Source organism: Emys orbicularis, chromosome 12, assembly GCF_028017835.1.
Source record: "Emys orbicularis isolate rEmyOrb1 chromosome 12, rEmyOrb1.hap1, whole genome shotgun sequence".
In the NCBI taxonomy this organism is placed as follows: Eukaryota; Metazoa; Chordata; order Testudines; family Emydidae; genus Emys; species Emys orbicularis.
In genome coordinates this window covers 12,097,834-12,117,072 of record NC_088694.1, presented here as the reverse complement: position 1 = coordinate 12,117,072, position 19,239 = coordinate 12,097,834, and the positions used below count along the sequence as shown (strand labels likewise).

At 43.0% G+C, this 19,239-nt stretch overlaps 1 protein-coding gene across 1 annotated transcript; it reads right to left on the bottom strand.

The window, feature by feature from the left end:
- Nucleotides 1-3,536: 3,536 nt before the first annotated feature.
- Nucleotides 3,537-16,897, bottom strand: ZBP1 (Z-DNA binding protein 1). The gene is made up of 8 exons (XM_065414978.1): nt 16,766-16,897; nt 10,094-10,321; nt 8,684-8,764; nt 7,854-8,033; nt 6,459-6,632; nt 5,753-5,980; nt 4,581-4,802; nt 3,537-3,718 (listed from the first exon to the last, which is right to left on the bottom strand). The coding sequence occupies exons 1-8, from the start codon at nt 16,788-16,790 to the stop codon at nt 3,537-3,539; spliced, it is 1,320 nt and encodes a 439-aa protein (XP_065271050.1). The 5' UTR covers nt 16,791-16,897.
- Nucleotides 16,898-19,239: the final 2,342 nt, after the last annotated feature.

Here is a 19,239-nt window from a genome sequence, read left to right as displayed (position 1 = left end):
GCTTGAAGATGCAAATTAACATCAAAAGCTTGATCTTTTTTATTATTTAGCACAGCCCTTTTGGATCAACTTTGACAAAAGCCAAAAGGTACTTTGTGGCTTGAGATTTATTTTGTAAATCTAGAACTGAGTCATGCAGTTTCTCCTGAGCCTAAAATCGTAATGACTTAGGGCCAGAATCTGCCTCCATTACTCACATCAGATAGGACTTATTTACATGACTAATTCCCCATTGAATCAGTGCCACATGGCATCACTAAGGGTTTCAAACTCAGGCCCATATTAAGCTTGATATTTGTCCCATGGAAGTCAATGGCAAAAAAATTCTCATTGACTTAAATAGGTCAATTATTGGGTTTTCTGAAGGATCTCCTGCCCTTTACTCATATGGCAATTCCTTAAAGCCATAGAATGAATAATTTAAGCCTTTAATTATTGGAATTGACCATTGTGGAGTTAGGTATAAACTTGTAGAGCTACTATTCAGGGTGGCCATTGGGGGGCATATAGTGAGGAGATAAAGGTCTGTGTAAACAGGAGATAACCCTGCCCATGGTGTCCCAGGTCTCTGATCTCTACAACCACTGCTGAAGTGGAAAACCAGACATCACGGGACAATGATCTGACTTTGGTATAGTGAGGCATATGCCTACACTTAAATCACTTCTGACATTCAGCATTGATTTGCTATTTAGCTATGATCAGAGAGTTTTCTCTCTCTTTTCTTTTTTGGTCTGTTTTTTCCAGTGTCCCTAATTTTAGAGCTACCTCCACACAGGAAAACAAAACGATCACATTGCAGTCAAAGTAAGCTTGACATGCATCTCAGCTGCTTTGACTGGGGGTGGGGGTGGGATCTGTCAGGTGCTTGTCATCCACTGACTACAAATACAGTATGCTCTTGGCTTTACACACACAAATCCTGACACCAATCATCTTGAGTTTCTTGCTATGTTTTGAAAGGAACTCAGAGGTAGTTCTGATGCCATCTTGAGTCACCTTGGCTGGAAAGATATTACAATTGCACATGCAAATTGATGCCCCTGGTTCCATTCACCCCTGAGTTAAGCAACTTGAAATAGTGATGATTAGGTGGAGTGCTATACATCTGGGTCTTTACAGACACGGAGTTAAAAGGATATATTCAACACTGTGACTCCATTGATTTGCAGGGAGTACCTATCAATATTTTTACTAGTTCCTTAAAATTTTTATGCTCTACTGAAGTGGTTTTGATTTAGTTTACTACTTAGTTATGGAGGTAAATTAACTCTGGGGTCATCATTTTTTCACTAGCTAGTCCTACCTTGCCTTGAAAAACAAGGTGCAGATGGATCAATGTCTGACTCAACAGGAAATGCAGCAGTGACATTAAAAAGTGGTCGAGAAATCCCACTGGCTCAATGCTCCATCGGGCACTCTGGCAGCACAAAGGGGCTATAAGGTTGGTGGATTTGGCATAGGGGAATTACACCATCTCCTTTCACAGCGCCTGGTGGAGAGGATGTGTTGGAAACATGGCCAAGAGAAGCAGAATGCCCACTGCTGGAATGGCCCCTGGGGGGGCTCTAGGCAGCCCAAATGTAAGAGCACTCCTGATGCTGTACCATACATTGGGACTGGATCCAGAATACAGGGGAAGGAAACCCATTTATCTCCCTCTCCACTTTCTCTCTCAGCCTCTGGAGAGCTCAGGCAGAATGGAGACTTGGGCCCCATATTTGTAAATAGAAGTGATCCCCTTTCCAGGATACAAACCAGCTACTTTAGCTCAGCTTGTGTGTTGGTTTGTAGGGATTTGCGTGAACCTTGTTTTGGTTTCTGGTCTTTGAGCTCCAGAGCTGAGCAGGTATGTCAGCCCGTAGCGTAGCTATCAAAGGCTACTATGCTGTAGATGGGTCAATACCTTCCTGACCCGTAGGGTGATCAGCTTACAGTCTGCAGCAGGGAATCCATTTACCTTCAATTTGTCTCTGTGACTACAAATAAAATCATTCAGCCCTTTTAAGAACCCAGCTGCAGCATTAATTTAATTTGTCATATTTATACAATGTGCCCATCACTTGCTTTCTTGTCACATAAACAATCAAAACATTGACAAAAACATTGACAATAATTATCTAAATTAGCATAATGTTGAGAGAGAGAGAGAGAGAGAAAAAACACTACAATAATCCCTCTAGGAAAGACCTGTATGAAGACATAGGCCTTGGAAAATACCTGGGAAGTCAACACAGTGTGGAACCGTTGAGCTGAAAGGAAAGCAAATTCCAGAGTCCCTCATTCTCCTCTAACGATTCCTTGCTTCTGGAGCCCAGCCGTACAATACCCTGTCCATACTACGATGTTAGAAGAGTTTGTAACCAGTTACTGGCATGGTCGTGTCCAAGCACCACGTGATTAATATGGGCAGTACTGGCAACCCCAAGCATTCAAATATTATGAATCAGGCCCCAAAATCATGAGAGCAGTTTAAAAAAATCATGAGATTTTTAAAATCTACACATTTTGGGGCTTCTTTTTATTTGACTTTTTGGTTTCCGAGCCTGGAGATGGTGCTTGGTTCACATTTTCAGCCTTTTTTTCTTTTAAGAACAAGCAGAGAGGTTCTGAGTTGTAGGAGCTGGGGCTTTAAGAAAGTCAGTGAACACTGCGAGACTCATGACAACTTAATGAGAGGTGGAAAGACTGAACTCTGTTAGTAACAGACACCTGTTAGCTTTTGGTAACCAGGCTAGCTCAGCTGTTCTCGCTGTACACACAGGACCCCCTAAATGTGTCTGTGTAGCTGGTTGGACCAGGCCTCCCCTTTCCCAGCTCTGAGGTAGGACATCCCAGTATCCACTGTCCCAAGTACAATTCTCTACTAGGATGGAGAAGTCTCTGTAGGGTGGCTCGGCTTTGGCTCCACAACCTCGGTTCCCACTTTCGGCTGGGTCCCAGAAGAGGTTCAGAATCTTAAACTGACAAGAACAATACGTTTTGCATTCTTCCTTCTTACCCCCGCTCCTCACCCATTAGCTCATCCCCTTCTCCAAAAAGGCAGAATTTGAAAGCTCTCTCCACCAAATTGAGACATAGCTCATGCTGGGCCATCACCTCCAGTTAGCAGCTTGCCTTGGAGCCTACCAGCAGAATGATGGTGCAAACTAATTAAGAGTTTTACAGCAGCTGCCATTTGAAATTCGTCACTTGCCAGAGCACAAGATTTCCAAGTCCTGGGTGGATTCAAGGTTTACGATGGCTCTGAAAGTTCACAGCGAGCATAAAATTGATTCACTCCCTGTTACTTTTCTTTCTCTTGCAGAAAAACTCCCTAAGGAAAGATATAGGGATCCTGTTTGCTTTTCAACATTTTGAGTAGGCTGAGAACAGTGTGTCCTGTTCCATTTATTGTCTGTAAATCACAGAAAATATCTTCCTTCTCCCTGGCAAAAATAATTAGAATTAGCAAGTTTCTTTACCTCTACCTGCTCACATTTGTGAATTTCTGTATGGGCCTCATAAGCAAGATCTTCGCTTTCTCCACATATCCGTTATTTGTCTTCATCTCCTTCACCACTCTCAGTATCTGCAGTTTCTTCTACATTCATATAGTTGTTGTTCCCAATGATTACATCTTGCAACTTTTCACAAAGGATGGAAATGTCACTTGACCGATCCAGGCTGCTATCATCACAGGATGTCCATTCGCTTTGCTCCGATATCAAGTTGGAATCTAGTGGAATTATTAAGCAAGAGGAGAAGTGAGAGAGCATTTAAGTGACTGGAGCAGAGCAGAGCTGTGCATGATATAAATGCAACTGAATTGTGCAATCCTTAAGTTAAAATGAATACAGCGTGGTTACTGACACTGGTAGCTACCCTTTGCTTCTATCTCTGTATATTTCATTTACAATTTAAAGAACACGCATTGTAAACGATGAAGATACAAAAATAAGAAATACTGATGTGAAAAAGTACAGCATGCAGCGAAAGAGGAATCAAGGTTCTTGCAAAGTAATTACAGTTTAGCATGATGGGGGAAATACCCTAATAAATAAAATCAACCCTTGGGGTTGAATTCTCCAGTCCGCTAAGGCCACTATGCACTGCATGGTGGAAATCACAGCCATTCCCACCCCCTCGCTGGCTCCCAGGAGGGGACATGTCATGGGTAGCAAATTGCTCTGTTACGCCTTATTGGCTACTGGTGTAAGACCACTAAGGGATATTACGCCAGTGATGTAAATTAGGGCTCCCCCTGTGCAAAGTACCAATCTACCCCAGCATTAGGAAGGATGCCAGGACCTGGCCCAAAGGGGGGGGAAGGGAAGGACCCAGTGACAGTGACAGTTCTAGAATCTGATCCAAAGCCCATTGAAGCCAATGGAAAGATTCCCATTGACCTAAAGAGGCTTTGGATCAGGCCCATAGTGCAGAATTTTCAGAACCGGCCACCTGCCCAAATTTGGCAAGTATGACGTAGGTGTCAGTCTTCAAGTGTCTGGCACACACCATGGAGCCAGCTCATACACATCAGCCACAGTTTACACGCAAGAGAAGCCTACAAGTGTCAACATGGCATTCGCCATCTTCACCTGAAGCATCGTCTTCCTCATTTGTCTCCTCATCTGCGAGGCCGGCAGAACCATATTGCTCATGAACACTCATTTGGTTGTTGTTTCCGATCATGACGTTCTCCATCTCGGACTTGTCGATGCTGACTCTTTGCAATGGAGCTCTCCCTTCCCCGGGGAGGGAGGTGTTAACAATTTTCAGTGACGGCCCAGGGCTGGCAGAAAAACTGTCACCAAATGGATCTAGAGTTAAAAAAAAAAAAGGGGGTAGGGGGAGCATTTGTCATGAAAATGAGAGCATAAGAAATCAGAAAGACAGAATCAGTGAATGTCAAAAAGGTGACGTACTCATTTCCCAGGGCTTGGGTGGGACTAAGATTTGCATGATAGTAGCAGAAGTCTCAGCATTTCAGCACTTTAGTTTGTTGCACAGAAATAAATGGACACAGATAGGAGGGTACATAGTATAGTTCTAAAAAGTTCTTGGCACTTGTGCAGCATGTTCCATGAAGGAGCTCAAAGCAACATACAAAATATTGGCATCTTCATTTTCCAGATGATGTTAAGAAGTTTGCCATAGGCCACTCTGCAAGTCAGTGGCATAGTCAAGAATACCCAGCTCTCCTGACTAGCAGTCCCTCACTCTAACCACTTGGGAACACTTCCCCTTTATCTAGTTGCCTCGTCCTACATCCCTTTGAAGTCAGTGGGAATCAGAGGCAGACGACAGGTGCTGAGTCAATAATAGACATTAGGACCCATTTTCTGGGCTGCACTCTGTCATAAAGTTGGTCCTGCCTGGGATGCAGGCTTTCTGGGAGGGTGTCCTACCATAAATAGTGGAGCCATATGGAAGGCTTGCAGGGTTAAGGAGGTTTTTGTTATAGGAGTTAGTCACCAATATGCGCTTGTAGGATGTCAGAGGAAAGTTTTCCTGCCCCAGTTGTGAAAGAGGACAGATATACATGGACAGGGCCGGAGCGCAATAACCACTGCTACTCACACATCACAGACTCTGAGCATTAAGCCCAATTTCTAGAGTCACAAAGGTTTGTTTCAGCACTGACACACCTTGTAACGATTCACAAGTCAGTTCTCATGCAGACAGGGCTGTACTTGAGGGAGTTCTCGTATAACCAGTGCCCTGCAGAGGGTAGGAGTATCTTCAACATAAGCCAACACACTGTACCTACTCTTTTCTGGAGTGCCATATTGGTCCAGATGCTCCTCTCGACTATCAGCAAAGGCCTTCATAATGATATTCATTTGATTATCATCACCAATGACAGTATTCTTGAGTGTGGACTCAGTGACATCAATTTCCTGACCACCCTGGGGGGTTGCTTTAGCTTCTGCTTCACAGTGCAACATATCAGCATTCTCTGATGCAGCCCTAAGTCTTGGAACAGTTGGTCTAGAATCTAAAGCATAAATGGAAAGGGAAGGAATAATAACTATATTAATAAAATAATAATAATAATAATAGTGAAATTTTGTATGGGAGAGTGCCAAAATGATTCGTTTTGACACTCTCATTTTGATAAGCTCTATATTAGGTGTATATTGCAATAGTAATTTTAATATTATGTTATATTTATATATTACATATTTAATACAGTTATATTATAGTTTCAGTTATTGACATTAAATGATCTGGTGTTTCCTAATAGAAATTTTTCAGAATTTCCATTCTGCAGTAACTTAACTTTTAATACCGTTTGGCACAAAAGCAAATTTCAAAATGTTGGCATATCCCGCAGGACAGACATTCCATTCTCCAACCAGCTGTAGTAAAATATGAAATCTTTTTTATGTTATTAATTATGATGGCTGTTCATGTCGGTTATCCTCTCTGAGAACAAGTATAGCACCCATAAACCTGTGCAGACAGATGATTACCATCTTTTTTATCCACTAGATTCAGCGAGTTGTAGTTTCCAATTTGAGTAGCTCTGGAATCAGCTATAGAGATGGTGTTTTGCACTCCTCCCTGATAGATAATGTTTGTTGGATTATTCTGAATAATAACTGGCCCTGCTTCCTTATTTGCTCCAGGATTTGTTAGTTTGTAACCTGGGAAAGAACAAAACAAAACACATTAGTCACCAGTTCAAAAGACAAACAATTTTCCTGGGAGAAAAGCAATTCTTGTCTTGTGACAAAACCCATCCCCTCTCTAGACTTCAAAATCTGCACAGCTATTGTTAGCCCTGTAATGCGAGTCCCACGAGCTTGAGTCTGTAAACCCGGGCTCTGAGACGCTCCACAATGGGCTGCTGGCACACTGTAGCAGAATCCTAGGACCTGGGTCCTGTGTGCTTGCTGACCCAAGACAGACTGATTTGTGTGTGGACCGAAGTGGGACTTGGCCTCAAACCTGAGTCAGAGCCCAGACTTAGTGTGCAGTGTAGACATACCTAAAGGAGCCTGTCATGTTACTAAGTCTGTGTATTTAGAGGGAGTAAGGGCTGTTTAGGTATCCTGTTTTCATAGTGACACTGACTGGTAGCAGTTATCTCTGTTGTCTCGTTATCTCAGAATGGAGGGTTGTGGGCAGGAAGACGTTGAGAGAAGCTATGGAAGTAAGGGAGCCTGAAGTTACACATCACTTCTGTGTGTGTGTGTGTGTGTGTCGAATGGTGCCAGTGGTGAGGGCTGATCTCAGTCATCCAGCAGTACCCAAAAACGATGTACAACTAACAACAATGGAAAGGGTGCATATCCCAGGGCAGGATTTGATCTGTAGAAAAGAATGATAGAAATGGGACTGATCAAGCCCAGGGTGTAGAAGTAGTGAGATGAAATGATTTTAGTAAGAGAATGATAGACAACATCTTTTTTCTAATATATGTCAGCGTAGGCATAACAATAACTTGTGGCTTCACAGTGCTAATCATTTCAGGAACTCCGAGCCCTTTACAAGGTGGACAAGTGCTCTCCCCGTTTTATGGATGGGGAAATGGGAGCACAAGGGAGTTAAATGAACCCCCATCTCCCTAGGAGGGCACACAGTGAGTTGGGCAGTTTCTGGCTGAATCAAGACCCAAGTTTCCCAGCCCCATGTTCTGAGCAGTTTACCAGAACTTCTGATTAAAGATAGATCAAACTGTGAGCATTAGTGCAGATATGCAAATCGAAGAAAAGCCCACGTTCTCGAAGCCAAAAAGAAGTGGCCCGGGGAAGGACCATTTAGTCGTCTAGCTGAAAATGTTTACAGCCAAAAAGAAAACAAAGCCGCTTTTTGTAATGCTACTCAGAATGCGGTGTTCTGACAAATGCATCTCAGTACAATACCTGCCCCCTGTCCATAAACCGACCAAAGCTTCGTGTCTTCCTCCTGGCTGAGGACATGTCTTTTCTGCAGCGCGTATAAATCTGCATTGACTTCCTTTCGTGTCGTCTTTCCCATATGTTTGGCAATGGCTAATGCACTGCGAGATCCATTTTCTGACAGAAACTGGTAAATCTTTTCCTCTGGGAAACAAAGGGTGGGCTTATTGATTCACTGCCAGAAATGGAGGCTAACGCAGCTAAATTTCTATCCTGCTCCCTGGGATTACTGGGCTGATAATCTATGGCTCCAAGGCCACACATCGTCTACCAAATTCCCCTTTGAATCTTACCAAGTTATCAGCTCACATGACTTCACTGGGATTGCTAGTAATGAGCTCTGTGCTATCCAGCTCAGGCCAACCATTACACCGGCTGCAAAGGGAATGGGGAGGAGGTGGAGCCATAGTTCTGTCTCTATACACCAACTACCAGAGCTGGTGGGCTGCATGGAGTAGATAGGGCAGTATGCTGTGCCATTGAAAGGGGTGTAGCAGTCCACGTGCTCCCCTGTGCACTAAGGTGCCTGGGGTGGGGCTCTGCCTCCCTGAAACAGGGTTTCTGGAGGTGCACCTGGGATGAGGAGGCTTTATAGTACTATGGCCTGCGTGCTATTAGCACAAGGTATTCCCAGCAGGGATATGATTTATGACTCCTAGAACCATGCAAGACTTCTACACATACAATAGTGCAATGCTAGCGTTAATAGCATTCTATTGTGGCTGCCAAAATTCATTACATGTCGATTTCTAAAGTTAGTCTATTCAGTCTTAGGCACGTGCCAAATATCTTACGATTTTCTGACAGTTTGCGGTCATCTTTCACAGGAGTCACAGCGTTCACAGGCTGGTGCAGTGGGACTAGGGCGGTGTCATCTACAACAGAGAACATTGTCAGGCACTGTAATTTGGATGGGGGGGATTTGTGAAAAGTTCTGCTATTTAGCTAGGAAGAGAGACTGATTCATCATTTTCCTTTCTTGTACCAATCTCCTAAGCCAGACTCCCAGGGGAGCAGGCATCCTTGCTGCATACCCTCGGTACTGATCTTCACCCACCGCCAGAGAATGTGGGGCTTTAGAAGAGCTAAGATATTGGCAGATGGTTGGTTTGCTGCATGGCTTGAGTTGATCAGGGAGGGGGAAGGGCACTTCTCTGCCTTTATGTGGAGTTTGTCCTCTCTCTAGTTATCTTAAAACTATCCCAGCCAAAGATCCCTGGCTAATAAAGGGCCCCATGGTCCCCATGAAGGGGAAAGGACACTGGATCAAAGCCCATGGGGGGTTCATGCAGAGCTTTTCATTGTGAGGTTCAGGGAGTGATTCACCCTCCTGTGGAAGAAGTTGGGGATCCCATGAGATCCACAGGATATTCTTCTGCAGAAGCTGTGCTTACAGGGCCTATGCCTTCCAGATGCCTCTTGGAGGGATGAAGGTCTCCAATGCAAAGGGTGTGGCAGTGCCACGTTCCCCTGCCTGGGAACCTGGTTCCTCATCACAGATCTGTGACGCTGGAGTCGTGGAGAGGCTTTTACAGGATGGGTGGAGTATTCTGTAGAGGATTAACTATCCCCTTCCCTGGGTGCAGACCCCCCGCATCTGAGCGAAGAGAGGAGCCTGACACTCATAAGAATGGCCCTACTGGGTCAGACCGAAGGTTCATCTAGCCCAGTATCCTGTCTTCTGACAGTGGCCAATGCCAGGTGCCCCAGAGGGAATGAACAGAACAGGTAATCATCAAGTGATCCATCCCCTGTCGCTCATTCCCAGCTTCTGGCAAAAGATATTTCAAAGATATTTCTGAAGAGCCAACCTTTGTCCGCTTCTGAAATGCACCAAGATTGCAGGTATTACAAAAGAAATGTCCTAGGGCAGGGTACCCTCAGAGAACACTACATGGGGTTAATCTGCCTTCCCTATTTACCACCCAGGACAAGGAATGCAAAAACTGCCTAGGAATGAATGCACCTTCTGCTTTAGTCAAGTTTCAGTTCTGTACAAAAGAGAAAAACACAGAGCTGATTGACTTGCAACTCACTGTACGGAGTAAAAATGGACTCAAAGTAATTGGGGGTCAAAGTCTCATGAATCTCTTATGCAGTTAGGCTGCAATGTAGTTACAGACTTGAAAACAAACTCTGCTCCCAAATGCCCTCAGCATCAGAGGTTGCAGACACAGTTTTCAAAGGTTTTTCAAAACATTTACCGATTTTCAACTCGGCGGTTTTCTGATGACATTCCACCTCTGCGTCTGCACGGACAAGCCATTTGTTATCGTCACTCTGCTTCTCAACCTTTCCCTCCTTATGCAACTTGTACAGCACTTTCTTGGCTTCCTTTTTTGTAACTGAACATGCACCGGCAATCTCACAGGCCTTCTTTGGAGTGGCAGCTCTCCTTAAGTGATCAAAGATGAGTTGCTCCACTTGTGAAGCTAAATGTAAGCACAAAAAGCCATCTACAGACAATTCTAAGCAATTCAGACAATACCCCCACCCACCCCCTTTTTTTTTTGGCAACCAGACTTTACTCGCTTGCCCCTGATCTTCAGTCTGAATTTTGTGTTTATAACTGTGGATATAATATTCATGCAGTAATGATCACAGAAGCCAAATGGGGAAGTGTGACCAGACACAAGCAGTGTAGGCATGGAATGAATTGAAATTACAGGCTGGCGTGGCTTTGCACTGCAGTTGTCCATCATATAAACAGGTGCAGTTATATATTTAGGCTTTAATGAATACATATTTACCCACCCAAAATGACATCCTCAGAGCAGTCACTGTCATTGGCTTAAGGACTTATTTTAAAGAGTGATGCCCACATTATTTTCCCATACTGGACTGATTTGTCCTCTTTAGACGCCACTTCACAAGCCTAGCACCACTGATTAAGTCCGGGAGGGATGTGAGGATCTAGCTTCTGAAGGCCACAAATTGACAATTTAAAAGAGATGCCATTTGGAAAAATGCTGCCCATATCCAGGGTTGAAGTCAGAGGCACTGGTCCTCCATCCATCTAAGCATTAGCTTCGCCTCCTCACAAACACAAAAAGAGCCCCCTGTCTCTGAGGCATAACTAAAATTCCCAGTGGCTACCCCTTCCTTCAGGTTATGTGGTTTCATGAGTGGCAAGTTAGTACCCTGCCTTTTTAGAGATGGGGTAATCTCTGCATCTCTGGGTATTCTTGTAAGAGTCAGCAGTCCCTTCTCTGACTGCTTCATGCAGAGTAAGAACTGAAGAGATGTTAGGGTGAATGGGCTAAATTAGCCTGTGAGTTGGGGGACAGAAATTACCCTCTTGTATTCATCAGCACTGAGTCTTGTCCTTTCCCTGCCACGAGGGATGCTACACATTATGTGCTGCCGGCAGTCAAACAAAAAGCAATCAGCAGGGTGGTGCAAGGTCTCCTGCTTGCTAAGAGACTGATCTTGCACCACTGAAGTGAGGGGTGTTTTGTCCCGGCTTTCAACGGCCTTTGGATCAGGGCCTCTCATGGGTGCAGTGTGAGGTCCATTATGAGGATCTCAGTCCCAAGGATCCTGGTTGCACCCAAATGCTGCATGTTTTATTCATGGCCTTCTATCTCCACCTGTGCCTGTCATGAGAGATTTTTTATTTCTTTTCATGAAGACCAGGAAAGAAGGGGAGTAGAGCGGAGCACAAACTGACAAAGAGCAGAAAAAGCATCTCTGACTGGAAATACATTGGCACATCTAACTAAAAACCACTTTTATTTTCCCCAAAATGCTACAGCTGTGAAACATGGTTTGCCCTTGCATACAAACTAATTTAATCAGGAAATAGGAAATCCGAGGCAAGAGGGCTTAGCTGTCATTTTACAAAAACAATTAAATGCATGAAATGTATCCTAATGATATTATTAAAGAGAAATTCCAATCATCCATTAGCAGCGGCTTTAATTATTGCAAGAACATTACAGTCAATATCATTAAAATGAGGAAATCATTTGTTATGCAGACTTTAAAAAAATAAAATAAATACAGATTATTTGCTCCTCCAGAGAAACTCCAAGAAGCTACTTTTGAATGCAACTTTGATTACATTTGTTTATTGAAGCTGATAGTAAGAGAGACTGCAGACACTGCTCAAAAGTGACAGCATCATTGTAAAAAATTCAAAGGCTGAGTGAAGCAGTCCTGTGCCATTGTTATATATTCATGAATGTGTTTAGGAAGCTGCAGATAGTCAGCTCTGACTAATACTTTAACACTAAACTGATAATGGGCTGTTGACATTCATATATGACAGCAGAGTTCCAGCACTGAAATTAAATAGTCATGAATGAAAAAACCTGAGCTGGGTATAGTATCGATGGGCTAGCAAATGAGTAAAGGCCCTTCTGACTCTTGCTCTTTGAGGATCTGATCCAACTCCCATCAAAGTCTATGGAAGTACTTGTACGGACTTCAGTAGAGGACAATTCAAGACCTGAAGTTATGGCCTGGAAAGGCCCTCATCTCCCATTGATTTCAGCACCACTCAAGATTGGACCCTAGAGAATGGGCTTTCAACCACAGAGAAACTATCCCAAACAAGTTGTCCCAAACTGTCTTCCTAATGCAGGCCAAATCCTATGCTCTAATATTCATGCATGAAACTCACATGGATATCTGAAGACAAAATTTGACCCTCTAGTGAAGGATGTGACATAGCAAAATGTCTAGAGTGAGGAATTATACCCTTTCCACTGGATTTCACATCTCCAGCTGCTTTTATTTTTTGAATTTCAGTGCCATTCACAGCACATTTTTGACTTTTCCCAGCCATATTGTAAAGTTTTCACTGTATGTATAGTTAAATTCAGCTAACGTTGGTGAGAGTTGCCTCCTTAGATATGAGACGCACTGCTTCCTAAGTTGCATTGCCAAGTGCCATTTGGTTTGGACTTCTCCCAAATCCTTTGAAGAGCCAGACCTTTCAGGAAAGATGTTCTGTACCTGGGCCTGATCTGAAACCCATTGAAATCAGTAGATGTCAGCCCTGTATGAGCCAGTGCTGTATGCATGTTTAGGCACATTTATGCATTTATTGTATAATGCAAAATTTGTACTAATAAAGATGAAGAATAGATAACAGTGACTACAGCCAGGAGATATGCCCCACACAGTCCTGCCCATGTATGTTGAGTGTGAGTTTCAGCAGCACTGCTGTTCCAGTCCTGGCTTCTGTTACCCAAGGTGGACCAGTTGTAGGGTTGGGTTTTTTTGGTCAATAAACCACAATTAGGTATGTTGAACTCCTGGGCTTTTGCACACCTCAACAACTAAGGTAATTTACCTTCAGACATCTGAAAAAATGCACCAGTGGCCCAAGACTACTTTGTACTTGCAATAAATAAAACCACATAAATGTGCTTAAAAATGACAAAAGATGGTTAGGAAAGTTTACAATAGGCATTGAAATCTGAATAATCGAGACTTAAGGTACTTACAGGGCTTTCTTTTACCCTATCAAGGCAATTGAGATCAGCTGAACATCCTGAGATCTGTTCTGAATCAGGGCAAGGCCTCATTTGTAGAGCACCCGTCACGAGTGGGTAACCAGTTTATGTTTTTCAAATTCTGACTCTTATTTTTATGTGCTGCCACCTCTCAGATTGCTTTGCAGTGATGGCGCTTTATGAATTAAATAACTCAAAAAACCTCCAGAAAAAATAGTTCAGAAAGAAAGAGCAAGAACTTTGTTGGAGTTTTTTTTCCAAGTTGTGTTTTGTTTAGCTTTTGCAGAAGGAAGAACCATCAATGGGCTGTTAAAAGGGTCCTTGGATGTTGCTCAAAACATCTTTACAAATTGGGATTGTCACTGGAATTACTGACTGATCTCAAGGATCTGAGGACATCATAAATACCTACTCTGTGAGAAAGTCATCAATAAAGATCTCAGTCAGGGGACATCTATTCAGAGCCCTGAGCAAACTGTTATTATACACCATAGGCTGCTTGTAGTGGCGTTTTAAATCCAAATTCAGCTCCACAGCACATTTAAAAAATACATCCCAGCTAAAAATTTAGCTCCTGCAAATGCCCATGCAGCTACTCAATGACAACTGTGTGAGAACAAGCAAATGCATCGGTTGAGTGATTGTGTGGTACCTGCTGAAAGAAGGGGATTTGCAATTATCCATGGGTGATTTTCTACATGTACATGTCCCTTTATATCATAAAATCAATTAGAGACAGTCATTTGTTTCTGAACACACTGGTTGGAGAGAACTATTAGTTCAGAGACATTAATTTCTGGACAAATGTTTACAATTAAAATGTAATTTTGATTCCATTCAATTCCTGTATCACCACATTGTATCTCAGCCAATTCTGGAGAATAAATGAACGACGTTAGAAGATACAGTTCAGGCTGAAGCATGATGGGAAAGGACTCCCAGATGGTTTGCTTTTATGAGGTTTCGCCATGACCAATAGGGACGACTTGGGGACATGGATCAGATTAGTCCTGCCAACCCGAACCTTTGTTCCTCTTGAGAGCTAAGGTCTAATGGAATCTTTTCCAGAGATTCAGAAATGTTTGGACTTGGGAAAAGGACCAGGGAAAATGTCACAGGGAAGCTACTTCTCAGGTCATTCCCAACCCTGCAAGCAATAAAGGTTCAGAGAACTCAAATAAACCTTTCAGGATGTGAACTACTGGGAGCTTATACAGATGGCAGGCAAATGCTAACCCTTCTCCACTCTAAGGTTTTAGACGAAAAGTGAAAATGAAAGCATGTACATTTCCTCTTTTATCTCCCCTCCCCACCTCACAGCCACCTTCTCCAAAAAGCTATACAAAGTCAAAGAAGTTTCTCAGTTTACGCTGTAACCAAGATCAGAACGTGATCCAGTCACTGGCTTGATTGATAAGCATTACCATGGGAAATTCTAGTCTAATGGACCAGGGCCGGCTCCAGGCACCAGCGTAGCAAGCAGGTGCCTGGGGCGGCCAATGAAGAGGGGGGCGGCATGTCCGGACGTTCGGTGGTAATTCGGCGGTTGGGCTGTCACTCCCTCTTGGAGCGAAGGACCTGCCGCCAAATTGCCGCCGTAGAATGAAGCGGCGGTAGAGCTGCCACCGATCGTGGCTTTTTTTTTTTTTTTTTTTTTTTGGTGCTTGGGGCGGCAAAAATGCTAGAGCCGGCCCTGTAATGGACAATCCAAAGGGGGGTGAGGAAAGCCACAAAAAGGTCTTGCCGCAAACAGGAGGCTGTAATAAAGGGGCCAATCCTGCAAAGGCCCATGTGGTGAGCAGTCCTTGGGAAGTCAATGGGGTTTCCCACACAAGCAAAGGGTTTTACAGGATTCAGCCTGAATCTAGAGAGAAGAGAAGAGGGTAAACACACATTCTGTGATTGGAAAGATGGTCAACCTTTCCAGCCAAGATGAAAAGAAAGGGGAAAAGAGGACTGAATTTTCCTTACCTCGCTGCAAATAAGACCCCATCTACATTGGTCTTATAACCATGTAATGTGGTTCAAGTCCAGTTTGGAAGTGGACAAAGCTGGCGTCCAATCCTGAAAGGTGCTGAGCCCTAGAGAGCACCTCTACTCCCATTCTGCTAAGTGGGAGCTCAGTGTACCCAGGATTGGGCCCCAGAGTGGAACAGTGCCGCATGTTTAGAAGGTTCGCTATTGCTATGTTGACAAAGCACTAATAATTAGAGGCAAGCTCCCTCTCTCACCTCGTATCTAGTCAGGACAAGTCCAGCCTGGCACTACAAGTTCATCTCTTCCATGTATGACTGCAGAGCCGTAAAACAGCCTGGGAAAGCTGGTGCTCTCGCTGTTGCCAGGTGCCAGCTGTGGGGGCTCTCATCCAACCAATTCTTTTTTGTGGCCATTTAATTGTTTTCTTTAATTATTATTTTGTCCATAAGGATTTAGTAGCTCAGCCACCAAAGCTAGCTCGGTTAACAAGTTTATACCTAATTAAAACCTAACAGCACAGCCACCCAAAGCCTCAGGCGGCGCACAGCTGGTGGCTCTTGGACCGGGAGATCTTCTGGCTAAGGCTATGCTGGAGTTCCATGGGCCACAGGCGTGGATTACACACAACTAACCGTGTGGGAGTGATTCTCATGGGCACACCGTCTTCCAGCTTGGGGGGGCTGAACCTGAAAACAGCTAATGGACCCAGATGAAGGAATTGCCAAATCTGACTCCCTTTTTTAACCCTTCAGTCCCTTCCTGTCAGATGTCTTCATGATAACTGCTTGATAGCTTGCTCCTCCCACCTGCCAGCTTTGGGGTGGGTGGGGGTCAGTAGGGAAACCCATTTCTCCCCGAATTCTCATGGCTAGGGTAGTCAAAAATGTCCCATCAAAGCTTGTTTTCCTATGGAAAACTGGGGGTTTGGCTGAAAGTCTCTGCTATCATTGGTAATATTAATATTTCCAAAAACTTTAGCCCGTAAAACAGGAAATTTTCTGCTTTCATTTGGGGGGGGGGGGGATTGGACAGTTTGGGGCTGAAAATATACGGTTTTCAGTTACTGAAAACCAAAAAGGGTTTGGCTTTCAAAATTTTCTGCTGAAAATCTTGTTTTTGTTGAAAATTTTCCACAGAAAGACATTCCATTTTCTGGCCAGCTCTATTCATGGCATTCGCAAGTAAACGGGGACGTTTCCCATCACTCTTCCAAGGCATATGAATGATGACAAAGACACAACCCATCATTTAGATTTTGAAGCACCCTTCCCCTACCTTCCTGTTGCTGGGACACATAATGCCACTCGTATCACACCGGTCACACCTATGTGCTAAACATCAGCAGTAATAGAAAGAGCAAGGAGTATAAATGGGCAGCTAGAAAAGTCAGGCAATTGTTCACTAAAAACTCAGAATGTCTTTAAAAGCAAAGCTTACCTGCACTAGACGGTGCTTTTGCCATTTATCCGAGTCCCAAAGCAGATTGAGAGTCAATTACAGAACTTGCCAGAAAACGACTGACTCCAATGTATGAGCATGTATCAATCAGCAAGCACCAAATATCCAGTCAGAACTAAAAGAAAAGAGTAACTTGGGGCTGGGTTTCTGACAAAGGACACATAACTACGTGGTGAAGCTGGAAGTGGAAAGTGAAACTTACATATCTCATAAACTGAAACCGAGCAGGCTGACAAGACAAAGTCCACTGTACAAATGTTTGTTTGGGGAATAAAGTGTTACACATGACTCAGACAGTTCTTGGCAATTTTAGTTTGCAGAAGATTTAATATACAAGAGTAGGGAACTTCCTGATAGAAGCAGTGAGGATATTAATAGAAAATCAGGAGGGATGAATAGGCATTCCACTCCCCACAGCTTACCTTTATGTGTTCCCTTCTCTTACATAAGTGTCCTTCGCTCAGTGTCATCCATTTAGGCACATCTCAGACTTGCTGATCTGGAAGATCCTTCTTTGAAATCTCTCTGAGCTTCCGGGAGCAGAGTCACATGGATCTACATCCTCAGACTTTCATAAAGGACAACATGCTGTGTACTCTGTTGCATTAGGATCCATTGTGTATGAGCCATTCTTTGTGTTTCTTTTTGCAGAGATCATTCTTCTTTTTTAAATAAAAGTTTCTCCTCCACTTCCAAAGTTCTTGGTCATGTCAAAATTCTGAACAATGAGGCCCAGCTATTTATACACTGTATGCATGCCATTGTGTGCATTCAGGAACAGCAATTGTGTGCACAGTTTCACTAGTTAGTTATGCAAATAGTTGATACGGGGCTTTCGCATGACAGTTACTGCAGCTGTGGTAACTACAATCGCAAATAATGCATGCAAAACTCTGGGCCTGGGAAAGTTACAAATAAGGAATAAGCTCTGCCGAACCCAGTGTTACCAACTTTCAATTTGCAATGGGAAATCTTGCAATATTTAATATTTCATGTTTTTTTCTTAAAGTGCCAGCTTACAAAGTCAAGTGATTACGGGGGGGGCGGGGGGGAATAAGATGCAAGTTTCTAACTCTCATGGTTACAGAAGAAAAACTTGAAAAGGCTCCAAGACAGGAAGGCAAATAAAAATAATTCCACATTTAGTATTTTTAAAGAGTCCAGATATTTTTTAAGCTAATCTCATGATTTTGGGGGGCCTGACTCCTGATTTTTGAACGTTTGGGTTTGGTTATGCTGTGAATCCTAGAGCTACGTCCTCCTGTCACACACTGCGAGATGATCAGTTGTGGGTGGAGCAAAGAGTGAGTAACACGGTTCAAACCATGTTGCAAATCTGTAAATGGAAAACGAAACTTACATTTTTCTCTGAAAACAAAACCAACGAAAAACACCGGCTGCCATGGAGACGGCAGCTCTCAAATAAGAAAAATCAGACAAGGGAAACAAGGAGCTGCATGTCCTTATTTTTAAATATTTTTGTGTATTTAAACATTTTAAATTCATTTTCTTTGCTCCATGTTTATCATGGCTTCATGTTAACATGTAATCTTTGGGTGGGCTAGTGTTTACTTCATTGCCTTTCTCCAGTGCCTAAAAAAATCCCATGGAAAAGCAACTGGAGACCCAGAGTTACATCACTGAGGATTTTCAGCAAGAATTACACAGAGTCAACCTGCCCATAATCAAGATCAAAAGAATAAAAGGAATGAACTTAATTCTTAAATGCCAACTTTATAAAATCTTATGATAAAAGAAATTAAATAATAATAACTTAATTTTTATAACATAACAGGACTATTGTTAAGCCACATACATGATCTTTACAGGAACATAAATAAAAAAACAAATTTAATCTAAACAGGTCAGTCCCCACAGAAACACAGTGAGAAGAAAATCCCAAAACGTTAGGCTGAATTCACCTGAGTCTCAGAGTCTTTGGTCACCAAATCTATACAGTCTGCTGAGTCAAAAGCAACATCTTCCCTCTATTTGCATGTAGAAATTTTCAGTTGGATTCCATGCAGACTCTTCCTCCTCCTCTGCTAAAACTAATCAGCTAAACAATTAACCAGCCACTTAGTTAAGCATATCATTTTTTTAAAAGCCCTGTTACAAGACAAATACAAAACTGAGAATAGCAGAATAAATGACTTTTTCTCCATCACCACATTTAAATAAGAGAAAAGTTGGTGACTCATACTAGCTGAGACAATTTAACTAAAACAAACAACATTCAAAGTATACAATTAAAATAAAATATTTTCCCCTCCCAATTTCCCCTTTCTATAATTAATATTGCCAGAGCTTCCTTGTTGGAGGGTTAACAATATCACGAATCTGCTACAAAATATTTCAGAGTTAGGGACAGCAGCCTGCTTCCTGCTCCTGCGTCTCCTAACCCACACAGGGCACATGGTCTTTTGTAAAGCAGCTGCCCTGACTACTTGCCC